The sequence below is a fragment of the Drosophila serrata genome, unplaced genomic scaffold, assembly GCF_035046125.1.
Source record: "Drosophila serrata isolate PLE 108 unplaced genomic scaffold, ASM3504612v1 contig_347, whole genome shotgun sequence".
Lineage (NCBI taxonomy): Eukaryota > Metazoa > Arthropoda > Insecta > Diptera > Drosophilidae > Drosophila > Drosophila serrata.
Window position 1 is genome coordinate 2,666,335 of NW_028257245.1, and position 15,197 is coordinate 2,681,531.

Below are 15,197 nucleotides of genomic sequence, written 5' to 3' on the forward strand. Positions count from 1 at the left end.
CTAAGAATTAGCGAAGACTTGGAAAATAAAGTGACTCGATGCGTGAGAGATCCTCAGAGTATTCAGAAAAATACTGCTTTTACTATAATTTTTAAATACACCTTTTCTTTTATACATATTGCTGTCATGTTTCTAGCACAGATTAGACAGCATTGAGACACTGTAATCGAAACATACATGCTGCACCACTGTGCCTCTGGGCCACTCCGCACTCCCTCCGCTCCCTTTGGCGTGGACAGGCTGAAACTGCATCTGAAACCCAATCTCTGGCTGGGGCAGCTGTACGCGACTGCAACTTGGCAACAGGAAGTGGCAACGTTATTGTTGCCGCTTATCTGCCGCAGAGATGCTTCCTTGAGATTTATTTGGCATCTAGCAGGCGGCCAGCAGAAAATGGCAACAGACAACCCAATACCAATCGTAGCCATCAAATGCAACATCAACATCATCAACATCATCAGCATCATCAGCATCATCATCATCATCATCATCGCCATTGCAGTTGTTGACTTTGGCTCATGGCCTTTTTGCCAATTCCAGCTGAACGATGACGCCGACTTCTTTGGGTTTTTCGGCACTTATCTAACTTCCGGGTGTCGTGGGTCGAAATCGAATTTTTATGAGTTGCATCTTCACCATAATGGGGCATCGTATCATCCCCAAAAACTACCGAAATTGCTTCATCCACCGGGGGCGATGCTTTGTGTAAACCATAATTAAAAGCATTTAGTTTTTATGTTTATGTTTATTATTTTTTCATGGTAGTTTTTATTTTTTTCTTTATGTCAGCTTTACATGAAATGGTTTCTGTACATCAATTTCTGAGTGTGTGTGGTCCGAGTGCAGATTATAATTATGCTTAAGTACATATTTACAAAGCCATTTTATCGCGGACTGGCCTTGCAACACTTTCCACACCTACATATGTACACACAAAAGTGTCTAAAAAATACTAAAGCTCTGTACAATTTTTTGTTTTTTTATTGAATTTCGTATAACTTAAAGACAAAAACGCGCGCATGACTAATTTGTACACTTGGGGAAGCGAGATGGAGTGATAGCGAGAGGGATAGATAGAGAGATGGGAATGGGAGTTCCAGCAGATATCGGAAGTATGAAGTTTTTGTACAAAATGAAGGATAGGAAGGCAGGAGGATGGATGGGGGGACGTAATGCCTTACATCTTTAAATCTATATAACAAATTTCAAAGGGTTCAGTTGTACACAAAGGCGATCTGCGGAAGCTGGGGCAGATTCCCGGATAGGGCAGCGGGATCAGTTATCAGATATCAGTGCTGTCGCCTAGCCGGAGGCTAAGCGCGGACCCGGAATTGGGTCCGTGACCTGGACCTAGTCCCAGCCGTGGCTGTGACCGTGGCTCACTGGCACCCAAACCTTCTCCCAGACGGGCTTCCAGACCTTCTTCCACTCCTGGACTTTCACTTCCTTCCAGACGGGCACATTGACCGACTGCCACTCGTCCTTCCACGCCTGCCGCTTCTCGGTGGCCCACACCTGACGCTTCTCAGTGCGCCAGATCTGAACCTTCTCCTCGATCCAGGTCTCGCGCTTCTCCTTGATCCAGATCTGCTTCTTCACGGTCTTCCACACCTACGAGGAATGCATTGATCAGCGATCGTTCACATTATATCTGTTTTCCAGGAAAGCTTACCTGAATCCACTCATCCTTCCACTCCAGCTTCTTGTCCTGCTTCCACTCCTGGACCTTCTCCGTCTTCCACTCCTGCTTCTTCTCAGTGCGCCATTCCTGCTTCTTCTCGGTCTTCCACTCCTGCTTCTTCTCGGTGCGCCAGACCTTCTTCCATACGGGTTTCCAGACCAGCTTCTTGCGCCAGAGATCGTGACTGGTGTACTCCCAGCCCTCGTGATCCTTGCCAAGGAACTTCTCGCCGGGAATGCCCATTTTCACCTGTTTATAGTTTACTCTTAGTTTGTGTGACATCTACAATGTTGCAGGTGTTACTTACCCATTGGGGTTCAAACATTTGCTTCCAGTCTGCCACCTGTACCTCCTTCCAGATGGGCACTTGGATCTCCTTCCAGAAGGGAACTTGAACTTCCTTCCAGATGGGAACTTGGATTTCCTTCCACACGGCCACCTTGGTGGGCACCCAGATAGGCTTCGTGATCTTCTTCCAGTCGGCCACCTTGACCTCCTTCCAGGCGGGTACTTCCCTCTCTTCAATCTTCGGCTTCTTTACGATCTTCCAGTCGGGCACCTGTTCCTCCTTCCAGACGGGAACCTGATGGAAAGGATTGCCGTTAGCCTTGAGCGATCAGCAAGGACTCTTGGTGACCGTACCTTAACTTCCTTCCAAATGGGCACCGAGACCTTCTTCCACTTGGTCTCCCATGCCTCTTTCTTAACGGTTTTCCACACCTGCACCCAGTCCTCCTTCCAGGTGAGCTTCTTCTTCCACACTCCCTCGGGGGGATGGGCATAGGCCAAGCTAAGGATTAGCGCGCAGCTGGCGCTGAGTAGCTAAGGGGGTTAGAGCGAAGTGTGAATATTGATTTCCTGAATTATCTTAAGTTAATTATTATTTTTATTTATTGCATATGCATTTGCAACTGTTACTTAATTGTAAATACAACTTATGTCATGGTAAGCTTAGTTGAGCTCGTTGCCCGACAATATTTCATTATTTAATTATTTGGTAATAAAATATTAATTCAGAAATGTATAAATATTAAAGAGAAGACGAAGGCGGTGTGAAGTCATGTTCGAGGCTTCTTCAGTTCGTTCATTATAAATTTAGGTAATGATTTTTAGCTTTTGAAGTATAATCTGTAGATTTCCTATTGTTTGTTTTTGGTTTTTTAATGTAATTATTCCACGATCTGATTGCACTTTTATTTTCAGCACTTGTGTCTTCTTGTCTCTTTGAGTTCCTATGAACATGTCAGGTGAGCACTTTCTGAGGATTCACTTCCCAGTGCATCTGGGTGACGCGGACACTAACCAATAGACTTAGGGATCTCATGCTTGGTATCCCTTGCTCCACCAACAGCGCGTTAAAACAAAAGGAGCTGATATGTGCCTCCGCTGAGGTCTTCTACGAACACTATTCGCATTTCCCTGCATGCACATCTATTTATATTTTGAATGGTCTCGTCTCTGAACCACTGTCGCAGTCGCTGCCTCAGTCGCTGTCTCGGTCTCAGTCACCGTCGCTGTCGCAGCCGCAGCTGACGTCGGCGGAGGCGGCAAAAACAAAAGAAAGCAACAACTGAAACCCCGAGCAGCGGACCCAAGCTTTGGCTCAATCCATGTGCAAAATGCACGCAGCCGAGGCGCGCGTCTCAGTCGGCGTCGCACTGAAAGCAAAAGCAAAAGCCGCGGCGGGATGTAAACGAAAACGAAAACCGCAGAGAGTGAGAGTGGAGCGGCGCTCACCTGAGCTACCTCAAGTCGGAGGTGGCTCTTGGACCGCCGATGACTGCGCGGATTTTCCCAAGGTAACGACGCAGCCTCAACAAGACAAGACAGCACAAGACAAGACAAGCAGAGACAATGCGAATGCGTATACGTACTGTGGGCCCGCCATTGGCTCGAGTGCCGTGCGTTGGCTTTGGACCTAGAGCCCGAGTCCGCGTCGCTTCCGAGTCCATGGATCACTTGAGAGTCGTCTTCATGGAATGTTTGGTCAGAAGATGACCCAGAGCCAGAATGTAGTCATAATTATGATGTTGTTAGCGGTGATTGGTCAAGTGCAGCAGCATCAACAGTTCCTACGCAGGCGGAAAACTAAGAGGTGTACTTACAGCTAAGTATTTCTTGATAACTGTGGGGAATACACTTGGAGAAATAGGGAGTGTGTATTTTCTTATAATAAATATATGACACCTTGATTTGGAAAGTGTTTTTTTGTTTTGTCATAAGAAATTTATTGTTGAGATTGTGTGTTTATTAAGATTTGATATAAAAAAGAAGCTATATTGCTCAATTTTTTGACTTTACCACTCTTAAAATCAATGTGGATTCAACAAAGATCGATATAACAACAAAATAAATAACAAACAACAATAACAATAACAATAAATAAATAACGAATTGTAGAATTGTAGATCGTACTCATGTACACATATCTGTTCTTACTCACAAATGGAATCGAATATTTTTTATTTAGAGAAAATAATTAACAAAAACTTCTTGCATATGAACACTAAAATTTATGGTAGTTATGCATATTTTTATTACAGAGTAATTAATTTCAATCCCAATGAGATTAATAAGGTAATTGTAAGTTGTAGTTTCTCCATAAAATAAAGTTCTGATAGAGATTTAAGAATAAAACAATACTTACAATCCTACATTCAAAATGTTACCTTAGACCGGTAGTTCTTAGATTCTGTAGACACTTTTAAAATAAATACATATGTATGTATATTCATTTCTTAATTTTATGATAATGAATCCACACTTTGTATAATTCTATATAAACCGAATACCTCAAGGTCGACCATCTTATTACATGCTTATTAATCTTCATTTACACAATAATAATAATTAAACTGAAAACAGAGTTCAATATAGGAGTTGCATGTTGCTTTCATAAATTCAAGGTTTTTGAGATAAAAAACATCTTTACAGGTAACTATACGATTGTATTTCTTCCAAAAACTGTTATATTTAATCCAAATTACTACAAGAGGTCCCAATCAATCTGCACCAAACTCAATACTCACCATTAATCATCGTCGGCAAAGATCACGCTAAACATCCTCTAATAAGGTAGTAAGTTAGCGTAATCGCGAGGAGAACGATCAATCATTTCGCGCTGTGCAAAGTGGTTCACCTCAGCTATCGATAAGGTCAATTGCTGTGGGCGTGGAGCGCCTTCCTCCGCCGCAGTGGGCCACTCCGCTAAGTAGTCTTAAGCTGTAGCCCCCGACTACGTGCCCGCGTTTTATATGGCACTATTAACCATGTCCGACTCTGCGCTTCGAACTTGAGCGCTGGCAATTAGCACAGGCGGGCTCAGTCCAGTCCAGTTGCGTGCGAAATGATCACAGCGGATCAGCAAAGGAGGAGCAATCCGACTCCGCGGACAACAGCAAATGCCATTTATGGACGGGTCGACCTAAGCGCTCAAATGGCAAAGCGACCTCAGCGGACGGACAGACGGACGGACAGCGCAGCATGAAGATTTTAAGCGCCACCTACACAGAGAGAAATACATATAATATTTTCTTTCAATTTTTATAAATTATAAATAATTAAGTAAACCGAGATATAGAAATTGTTTCAATAATTGGAATTTCTTTCTTTTTTTCATGTTTGTTTAAAAATATTTTTATTTTGCAATATTTATTATAAAGTTGTGTGAAATATTATTAAAATTAATTGTATACTACATTTAGTATATTGCATACGGTATATTTATCAAACTGTCCTGAATAATTTATACTTAAGATACTTAAGATACATAAGATATGAGAAAGAGCACTATGAGAATACAGCTTACATTTTTTATTATATTGCATTTCTACTTACTTACTTCACTTATCATTTTTATATAACTATAAAAAAATATATATATTATATTTAACTGTTTTGGTAAATTATTTAGATTCTGTACATGTCCGGGCTGAGAAATTAGCTAAATACATTACAAATTTCTGATATATTTCCTACCTTTGCAGAAATAAAAGAATGTAATTTTGTTAACGGATGTTATATTTTATTATTTTAAGGGGCTTTGTTTATTTTCTATATTTAACATAAAGTTACTTTTAACAAATTTTGTGCGGTATTTACTATCTATCCATCCAGTTAGCTTGTTATATATTGAATTTAAATCAAGAAAAATGTAGTAGTATATTGTATTAACATTTCAAAAACTATTTCTTCAACACCATAATTTTAACATCATATTATTTTTTTCGGAATAAATAATATTTCTAATACATTTTTCTCCCAGTGTAAGGCTGTTAATCCGCATCAGTGACTACCGGGGCCGAGTGCAACTTTTAGCATGGTTGTAAGGCGCGCGCTTTATGGACGTTCAAATAATTTGGCCATTAGGCTTTGATAAATGCGTCAAGACCAAGCAGTTGGCAACAATTAACACCCGAGATGCGGGCCAAGTCAGAGGTAAGGTTTTGTGGTTTGGGGGGAAATGGTCACAGAGCGTAAAGAGCACCCTGACGAGCTGACTTTTTGACTGACCCTTTGCCTGATCCGACGCACCGTAAATAATATGCACAAATTGAAAACGACAGAGGTTACATCACAGGCCCAGGAGGAGCAGCCAGACGAAGGCAAGGCAAGGCGAGGAGGAGGAGGAGGAGCAGACGGCCTTCAGTGCAGGCACTGCAAAAGGAAAAGCAGACCAAGAGGCCTCCGACATGTTAAGCCAATTTACCCAAAAAACCAAAACTCGAAATTAGGTAAAAAAACACGAATGTAATGAAGAATGTGCAACAGGCTCGCCTGCGACTGCGACTGCGTCTGCAACTTCGACTCGAACTCGGGTTTTATTTAGCCAGTTTTGGCTTTTTGTTGTGCAAAATGAAATTGAAATTCCTGAAACGTGCCCAGCAGATCGGGTTTGGCTTTGGCCGAAGATGTCGTGGCTGTGGACGGAGAGCAGGATGGCTTGGTGGATCGGTGGATCGGTGGATCGATGGCTGCGGGCTCTGGAAACACCTTTCGCCACGCCGTGGCTGTCTTGTCCCTGCTCACCCAGTTGCATAATTTACGGCATCTCTTTATTGATCTGGACTTTTATATGTAGGTTATGCATTGCCTTATATTACGAGTATGACACGATCGGCAGGCAGACAGGTTTCCGCTGCAGTTCAATTCAGTTCCCGGCTAGGAAGCGTGTGAAATTGCCTGGAAAGCGTCTTAGACTGAGCGTTTAGCTGCTGTGGAGAAGGAAATGGAAGTTCAAAAAGAAAGGTTCGATGGGTCTTGACATTTCGGGGAAATGTTTTTGGCAGTTTGTTCAATTAATCCCTTAATGGCCATGTTTAAGTTGGTGATCGAGTAATAAATAAGAGTGGGAATCGGGGAAAAGGCATCTATTAATAATAATCTGTCAAACAGGAAATAATTAACTTTCATACGCTATTTAAAGATAGTTTTATTGCTCTACCTTCGGCCGAGAAAATCTGTTTATAAATAGGGTTCGTACTATTTTAATTTAAGACTAACATCGTAATGATTATAGCTCTTTAAAGCATCAAATCTGCCATCTATACATACAAAGTATATTGTATAAATAAATATATATAAAAATGCATTGGTTTAATAATATTTCTTAGTCATTTAAAGTGAATTTATCGAAATAAAAAATATATTATCTAGTTGTATTTGGAAATTGCATTATTTTTCTTTTAAAGCTCGTTTAATATATTTTTCTCCAACGTTTAAATAAATTCGTCATCTAAAAGTAGTTACGATATTTTTTTAATATCTTGAGGAAAACAGGTAGAGGTTTTTATGTACATTTTATGTTCCGCCTTGCAAAATGTGAAATGGTTAATAACTTTGACAGTTTACAGATTTTGTTACTTATTGAATTATTGTATCATCAGATAGAGAGAGTCTAGATAAATCTACATTAGCTTTCCTTCTATTCTAGAGCAGCTTTTCTCTCAAGATGTTTCATCATTTTAAGAGAATAGTGGCATTATGATTATTATTCCTTGATTTTTAAAATGCAATCGTATATTATTCACGGTTCCTGCTACATATTAAAGTTTAACGACTTGAGTTCCATTCTTTGTTGGACTCTTATTGCAGTTCTTGGCAATCAAGTGCACTTCCCATCCCTTGGCCACGTTCATACTTGCAGTTAACTTTATTGCACATACGCCTCATTGAGTGGAACGCTGTTGCAATGCGACTGGCAACTAGAAATAGCAGGCACTTATCTCCTGAACAATAAGCCATAACAAAACACTCACGTTCACACATGGTTAACCTTCAATCAGGCCTAATCCAACTACAGGAGAGCGAAGAGGAGTGGCCTCCATGGCGGTCTGCAACGTCATCGTCGTCATCATCTCCCCGGTAATTGCTCTTGGCTTTCTTCACTCACCGCTTGGCACTTGGACTGCCCCAATTTGTTACGTGAAGCTGGAGCTGAGGCTGGAGCTGGAATTCACGCCGAAACCGAAGCTGCAGGTGCTCGAGTGTCGACGTTAATGTCATTGTTGCCACGGCTGTCCGGCTGACCCACATCCATGGTAAATGAAGCAGCGCTAATTGCGGGCCGATAAATTGATTTCATTGCAGTTGCATCACGCATGCGTCCTTCCGCAGGGGGCCATCGAGCAGGTGATTCGAGGCGGTGGGTGCGTTTAGGCGGCTTAATCGAAACGCCAAATTAATTGGCCGGGTAATCAGAGTTGAAAGTGCGTGCACATTTACCCCGTGCAGTGGCATTATGAGCTCCGGTGGATTTAGCAGCAGGTGTCCGCCAGAGACTGGCGCCAAGTGCTGGCTGAAGTCCGAAATCCGTTCAGAAAGATGAGCGAGCGGCACTTCGTTCACTTGTTGCCTTACCGCCAAGGTCGGCCGGAGTGCAGACTGCGAGTTAACAACATGTTGAACACCGCCAACAGGTATTAACGCTTATTAATGGCAACAAGCAAAGCGAGAGCCTCTGTTGCAATGGCCATTAAGCAAGAAGATGCTGAGCCCCACACGGAACATTGATTATGGCCAGAGTCGTCCTTTGAGCAAGCGATACAGTTGCGCATGCAGATACAGATACAGCTTCAGATACAGATGCAGATGCAGATGCAATTTTTGCTGAAACCGGCTCACTGGCTCGGCCGTTACGCAATGTCTGGCCAAAAGCAAAGCTAAGCCAGCCGCTTTATTCACACAGTCAGAGGTCTCGCATTCCAATTTGCGTAGACTCGTCGCAAAAGTCCGCTCGTGGAGCTCGTGGAGGTGATGCTGCCCACTCCTGCTCCAAACCCTGGTGGCTAACTTGCAGTTGGAAGTTGGCAGGCAAGTAGGCAGCTGCACCCGCTGCAGTCGATTTCCTCATTGCTACACAGTGCCAAATACTTGAATGCCCAGAGATCCAGGAAATGGGGAATCCAGCAGGTCTTTAAGAGCTATGATGCGCCTTCGGGGGTGTAAGCTATAAATAGATAAACTTAAATTTCTACGGATTATTTATACCTTATTTTGTGAGGTAATTTTATTACCAATCACATAAGCACCTCTAAAGGGTCAAAAGATAATTACAATCACCAAAAAAACTTCAGTTTGCCACCAAAAACAGTTGGATGCAAAAAATTAATATTCTTACATAACATTTTCAAGGTTTCTTCATTTAACAAGTTATGTAAATATACAAAAACATTGTTTTTAGATTACAAGAGAGATAAGTTCATGCCCTTTTTTGGATCTATTTTAATTGCATAAATCTGATAATCTCATCAATTTTCAAAAACCCACATTTATTATTTATCTTTTGAAACTATGAAAATGTTATTATATTTTGTATAATAAAAAGATGTTTTGCAATCTTAAGCGAATGGTTTTTTCCACAAACAGAATGTCTCAAAGTAATTCAAAAATATAAATTTATTATAATTTAAATTGGTTGTTTTTATGACAGCTACAAGAAATAGCAATTCCTGAAAAAGAAAAAGAGTAACTGAGGTTTTAACTACCCGCCCCCCCAAATAACAGAATCAATTAGCGGATGTAAGATCAGTGATTATAATGAATATATAAGTATATTACTTGTGCTCTTGGTGTGCTAATTTCTTGTCATAGTTATAAGTCAAGCAAAGAAATTGAATAGAAAATCGTGGTCATCTTGTAACAAAACAAATCCAATTTAAGTACAAATTGCGTTACTAAATAGTAATTAAATATGTTATTAAATTTTAAAGCTAACTCGGCATCGGATCTCCCTACTTCCTGCTTGACTTTCTCTTCATTTTCGGCGAGTGTACTTGAGCCGGGGCTCAGATACGATTGGAGATGAAGACACCTGAAGTCGCCTGAAATGAGACCTGCCTAGGCAGTATTTTATAACACTTTGACAAATATTGCTAATTAAACGGCAACTCTTGGCTGCCACCTGGCCGTCGATTGGCCAAGAGCGGAGTACCGCCGCTGGGGGGAAGATGAAACAGGAGCGGCATAGCGCCTGGGATCCGGATCGGATCGGATCGAGACCGGGGTGGAGTAGGAGTAACCCCTCCGATGGCGGAACCACTCTGCAGAGACATCTTCAGTTTCCTGCCAGACAATTAGATATTGCGCAACCAGGCCGTGACTTACCTTACCCCATCGATACGAGGTGGAATGGTGCCAAAAAAAAGAAGATGCAACCACATTACGTCAGCTCCCCTTTCACTCTTCTCCATCAACATCACCTCCATCACCATCACCATCATCATCATCATCATCATCATCATGGTCCTCATGGTTATGACGATCATCGCCGTCATGAATGGCCGATGTTATTGCGACTGCATTTCTTGCCAAGATGCCCAATTGAATGTCCCTCGAACGGACTTCCCCGTAGCCGGATGACTGATGGCCCAGGTGGGCGTAGAGGAAGCCGGGCATCTGCCACATGCCACAAAGCGGCTCTATAAAAAAATTAAGTCATTGGCATGCGTGCGAATCTCTTTACGGCTAGTCGCTTGCATTTTTGCTCATTAATAGTCAAATTCATTCATTAGTCATTTTTTACGACTGTTATTGGTGTGCGACTATCACGGTTGCAACTGCCACTGGACTTGCCTTTGGACTCGGATTTTGTCGCAAGCCCCCTCCAGGGGTGTCTCTTTTTCTCTGACTCCGATGTGGTTCCGCCTGCAGAAAGCAGAGTCTCTCCCAGGCGCACAGTGGGTCTGTGTGTGGCTCCTACCGCGTAATCTTTTCCCAGTTTTCCACACCAATTATCTCACTTTCCACTCCGCAGCCGCGGCGGCGGCAACTTGTCTGCTTTATATAATGACATGTGGGATCTGTTTGCGTTGTGGCAAATTTATGCGGCTTGAACTTCCACTTGTTGGGGGAGCTCTGTGAACAGCTCTCAAAATGGGGAGGATGGAGGTTTTGTTGGTATAAGCCCAAATTCGTTTTGACTTAATTAAACTAATGACAATGCGGCCATTGTTAAAGGTCAAGAACGGAAAAGTCTTGTGTATGTTTGGGATTTAAGTTCATTATTAAATCGGAATATGAAATACTTAACAGTATTTATACTTTTCCTAATGGTTTCTGTAAATTCAAGAAAATACACACAGACCAAGGAAGCATTTTATAACTTAATGGCATTATTTGAGCCAAAATTTATAAAAAAGATAACATTGAATAACTAAGACTAAGATTTGGATTACCTAAAAGTCGCACAATATTAATAAAACTTTAAAATTTAGCAAGGTATGTGTTGATTTGTAACCATATACAATGAATATAAGGAAGTATTTTGTTTTTATTTTAGTCTTGCTACAGAAAACATAGGAGATATTTTATTAAGAGGTAGTATTCACTTTATTATTATAGTGATAGATAGATACATTTCTTTTTTTCGGTTCGATTAGGGGTAATTTTTCTTTAAACATATCAACCGATTGTTAAACTTTAAGACAGTAAACCCAAAATGTTTAGAAATGTGTACCCAAAACCAAGACGATTCTAGAAAATCTATTGATACACAATCAACTATAGTTTTTTTTTTTTGAAAATTTAAGAAACATCAAGTAAAATCAGATTCCCCCACACAAAAGTCAAGAGCTCCGAGATTGTCACGGCAACAACTTTGAACACTTTATTTGGCCAACATTTTTCATAGTTTGCAGCTATTTTTTAGTCGTTTTTGTGGTTGTTTGCTCATTTGCTTCAGATTGACAGGCCAGCGACATGATGACAACCGGCGACTGGCGGCGGGCGGCGGGCAAGTGACAACAATGCCAACAAGGAAGTTGGAGGCGCATCTTCCACGCGCGCCCAATTATGACAAACGACGGCAGTGCCGAACCCCGATGCGAGCCCCCCAAACGCCCAACTTGCCACACGGCACGAGGAACTGAGGCATTGAGGCATTGAGTTACGGCTTGCAACACCTGTGGACTTTCGGCACTGTCATTGCCGCTCCGGAGACGCAACAATGTAACTGGAACGCCGCAGGTAACTACCAGCTGCAGCCCACGGGGCGTGTGAGTCGCCTCTCCATGGAATTTAATGGGGAGCCTCTTTTGGAATTCAACCGAGTTTGGATAATGCAGATAGATTGTCAGGAGCGTTGCAAATTAGATGGGTTAAAATTGAAATTAACAGGAGAAAAGATGTATTTTTAAAATTAGGTATTATATTTAATAAACAATAAGAGCAGTATCTTTGGCATATATGAAAAACTTACAACTGTCACTATTTGCATAAACAAAAGTGGTAAATTTATGTAAAGAAATGCAGCCTTAATCTTTATGGAATTCTGTTGAATTAAATACTATATATGTTAAAGTAGGTATTAAGGTCACTCATCCCTATGCAGTTACAACATATAGTTTTCCGATTTTAACGAGTGTCAAAGTTTATAGTAAAATCATTTGAAATGTCTGTATTTAAAGGCAATCATTTCTGCAGTTAGTTTAACTGGGGATGTAGTTAAAAAAGTGTTTACTCTTGTAAATATTCAAACATCCCTGTGTCATTTTAGATAATTATATATGTATTATATTTACAACAAAAATCCGTAAAAACTGTAAACAAGCGAATTTACATATACCAATTTTATTTTACCCTTACTTTTTTTACTCATCATAATGTGTGTGTCATGAGTGTTTGTATTACAACTATAGCTTGGAAATCGGTGATAAAGTCATGCCATTGTAAATATTGTAAAATAAAACGGAAAACCAATAATTTTAAATGGACTTGGCCTTGAGCTTTTTAACAAACTTTGATTGAAATTTGTTAAATGCAACAATCAACAATTAGATTTTGTATTGAATGGGAATTTAATGCGATGAATCGTTTATTATCCCAATTAATTTATTAATTAGTTTATTAATTTGTTTATTTATAAAATAATTAGTATTGTTAATTTGATAGATACTTTATTGTTTTTTGTTTCCTTTCACGACATTTACAAACGTGAAAATTATTGTTTTCGAGTGTTTGCTTTAAAATTATATTGTCATGACTCATTGTATTTTGTTTTTACATATATTTAATTTTCAAAAATGAATGCTATTTATTCGCGAGTAAATTTAATATTAATTTAAGCGCAGTGTTTATCATTTCAAAACGTATTTGGTAAATTGATCAGAAACCAAGATTACCTTTAGTGCAACGATCTTCGTCAGGGATGGGCACCTCCCGAAGGCCGAATGGAGCCGCCCTCAATAAGTGCTGGCACTGTGACATAATGTGACCCAATAACAAGCGCAAATTGCTGAAAAATGCACAACAATGGCAAATCGAACCTAATGGAATTTGTGCTGAGCGCTTTTTATGGCCACGCCGCTTCATCTACGTGATTTGGTTGGAACGCTGATTGAACGGATGGATGGATCGGACTTGGCACGAAATTCAGTCAAGAGATTGCAGCGTCACTGCTTCAAGAGTAATAGAAAAACCAGAAAGAGTTGGATATAAATATAAAAAAGGGGAAAATGGGTCAGTCATAGATGTAATGAAACGATCGCTTTGAGCTTTGATATATCTGCAACTCGCAATCGCGAAGGAGAGCACGGAGCAGAGCTACTAGTCACCGCATGCGATAATTATTAAATAAGCGCAATTATAGCGCCCCGAGGTGCCAATGGCCCAGAGACGACGGCGGGCTCGACCTCTCCGCCGAAACAAAAGCAATTGGCGAATGTCGATTAATTAGGTAGAGCGCCGCTTTGAAGCCCCTCGCGGCATTGAACTTCATACGCATCCACACATCCATACAAATTGGCATCAGCTAATGGCCAAATATTGATGATCTATCAGTTTGATGAAGTGTTCGGCGAAGACGCTGACTTGTCACTTGACACTGGATTTACCCCCAAAAGCCTTTCACAAATGTGACATATCTGTAACGGAGAATAAATAATAGCTGAATGTGTATAAATAATAAAATAATGCAGGTAAATTTGTTTGTAAATGATATTCTTTTAATTATGGTCTATCAGAATTTTGTTTCTGTATACTGTTTTTGTATATATTTAAATCTTTTAGGAGTACTGGGAGAATACTTATTTTCAGGTAATTAAAATAAATGAACTACGATTATCTGATACTTGAAAAGTTTTAAACCCTAAAATAATTATTCAATTTCCGTAAGAAGTGTGATTGGAACCTAACAACAACAATTAACAATTCATCGAACAATGCAATATCTTAAAATATGGAGTTAAAGAAAATCTAAAGTGCTTTCATACTAATTTTTTTACCAAAGTAGTTTCGCTTAAAGAATCAATTAGTAAAAGATTTAGTGTTGTATCTTGAATTATAATTGCTTATTAAAAAACATCCCAAGCAATGTACTACAATTTTAGTTAAAGCAAGAACAAATTTAGTTATTTATCAATAGAAACATGGTCTTATCAAAGTTAGCAAGTTAATTAATAACTAAGAATATACATATATACCTTTGGGGTAGAATAACGCATTGACGAATTTGATAACTTATGGACTAAATTATAATACCGTTTAAAGAAGGAAAATTCAACGACTTTGCAATACATTCTTATTTTCTAATAAAATTGAAAGACATTAGTTTCTTAATAAATTTTAAGAGAAGTCAGTTTCTCCCAAACAGCTGAAAGCCAGTCTCATTAATGGCCTGGCCTGACCTGGGGCACAGCCAAGTTGGTTGCATAAGAAGCCGTCAACACCTTCGCTTTGGCCAACAACTAGTGGTCAAGCTGCCACACGCAAGCGCAGTGGCCAAACATTATTTTCCTCATTCTTCCTCGACTTATATTTATGCGTGTGAACTGCCCCAGGGGCAGTGGCAGAAAATTGTCTCTAAATTGAGGCAAACAGCGGAACAACAGCGGAAGGTACTGTGATTATCAATGAGGCGTTAGGGAAAGAAAAGAAAAACTGGTTCAATAAGGCATAACTTTCGAGAAAAGATTTTCATTCAAAAAAACTGAAATTGCTTTATGCTTTACCTAAACTAATATGGTTTTAAAACCCAACTGCAAAATATTGCAAACATTTTACATTTATTTATTATAAGTTC

General features: G+C 40.1%; 1 protein-coding gene across 1 annotated transcript; it reads right to left on the reverse strand.

Annotated features, from left to right (window-relative positions):
* Nucleotides 1–963: 963 nt before the first annotated feature.
* LOC110189695 (uncharacterized) lies at nt 964–3,094 on the reverse strand. Its single transcript, XM_020959870.2, has 5 exons — nt 2,985–3,094; nt 2,324–2,503; nt 1,989–2,264; nt 1,673–1,930; nt 964–1,611 (listed from the first exon to the last, which is right to left on the reverse strand). Exons 1-5 carry the CDS (start codon nt 3,003–3,005, stop codon nt 1,351–1,353), a joined length of 996 nt encoding a protein of 331 aa, XP_020815529.2. The 5' UTR covers nt 3,006–3,094; the 3' UTR covers nt 964–1,350.
* Nucleotides 3,095–15,197: the final 12,103 nt, after the last annotated feature.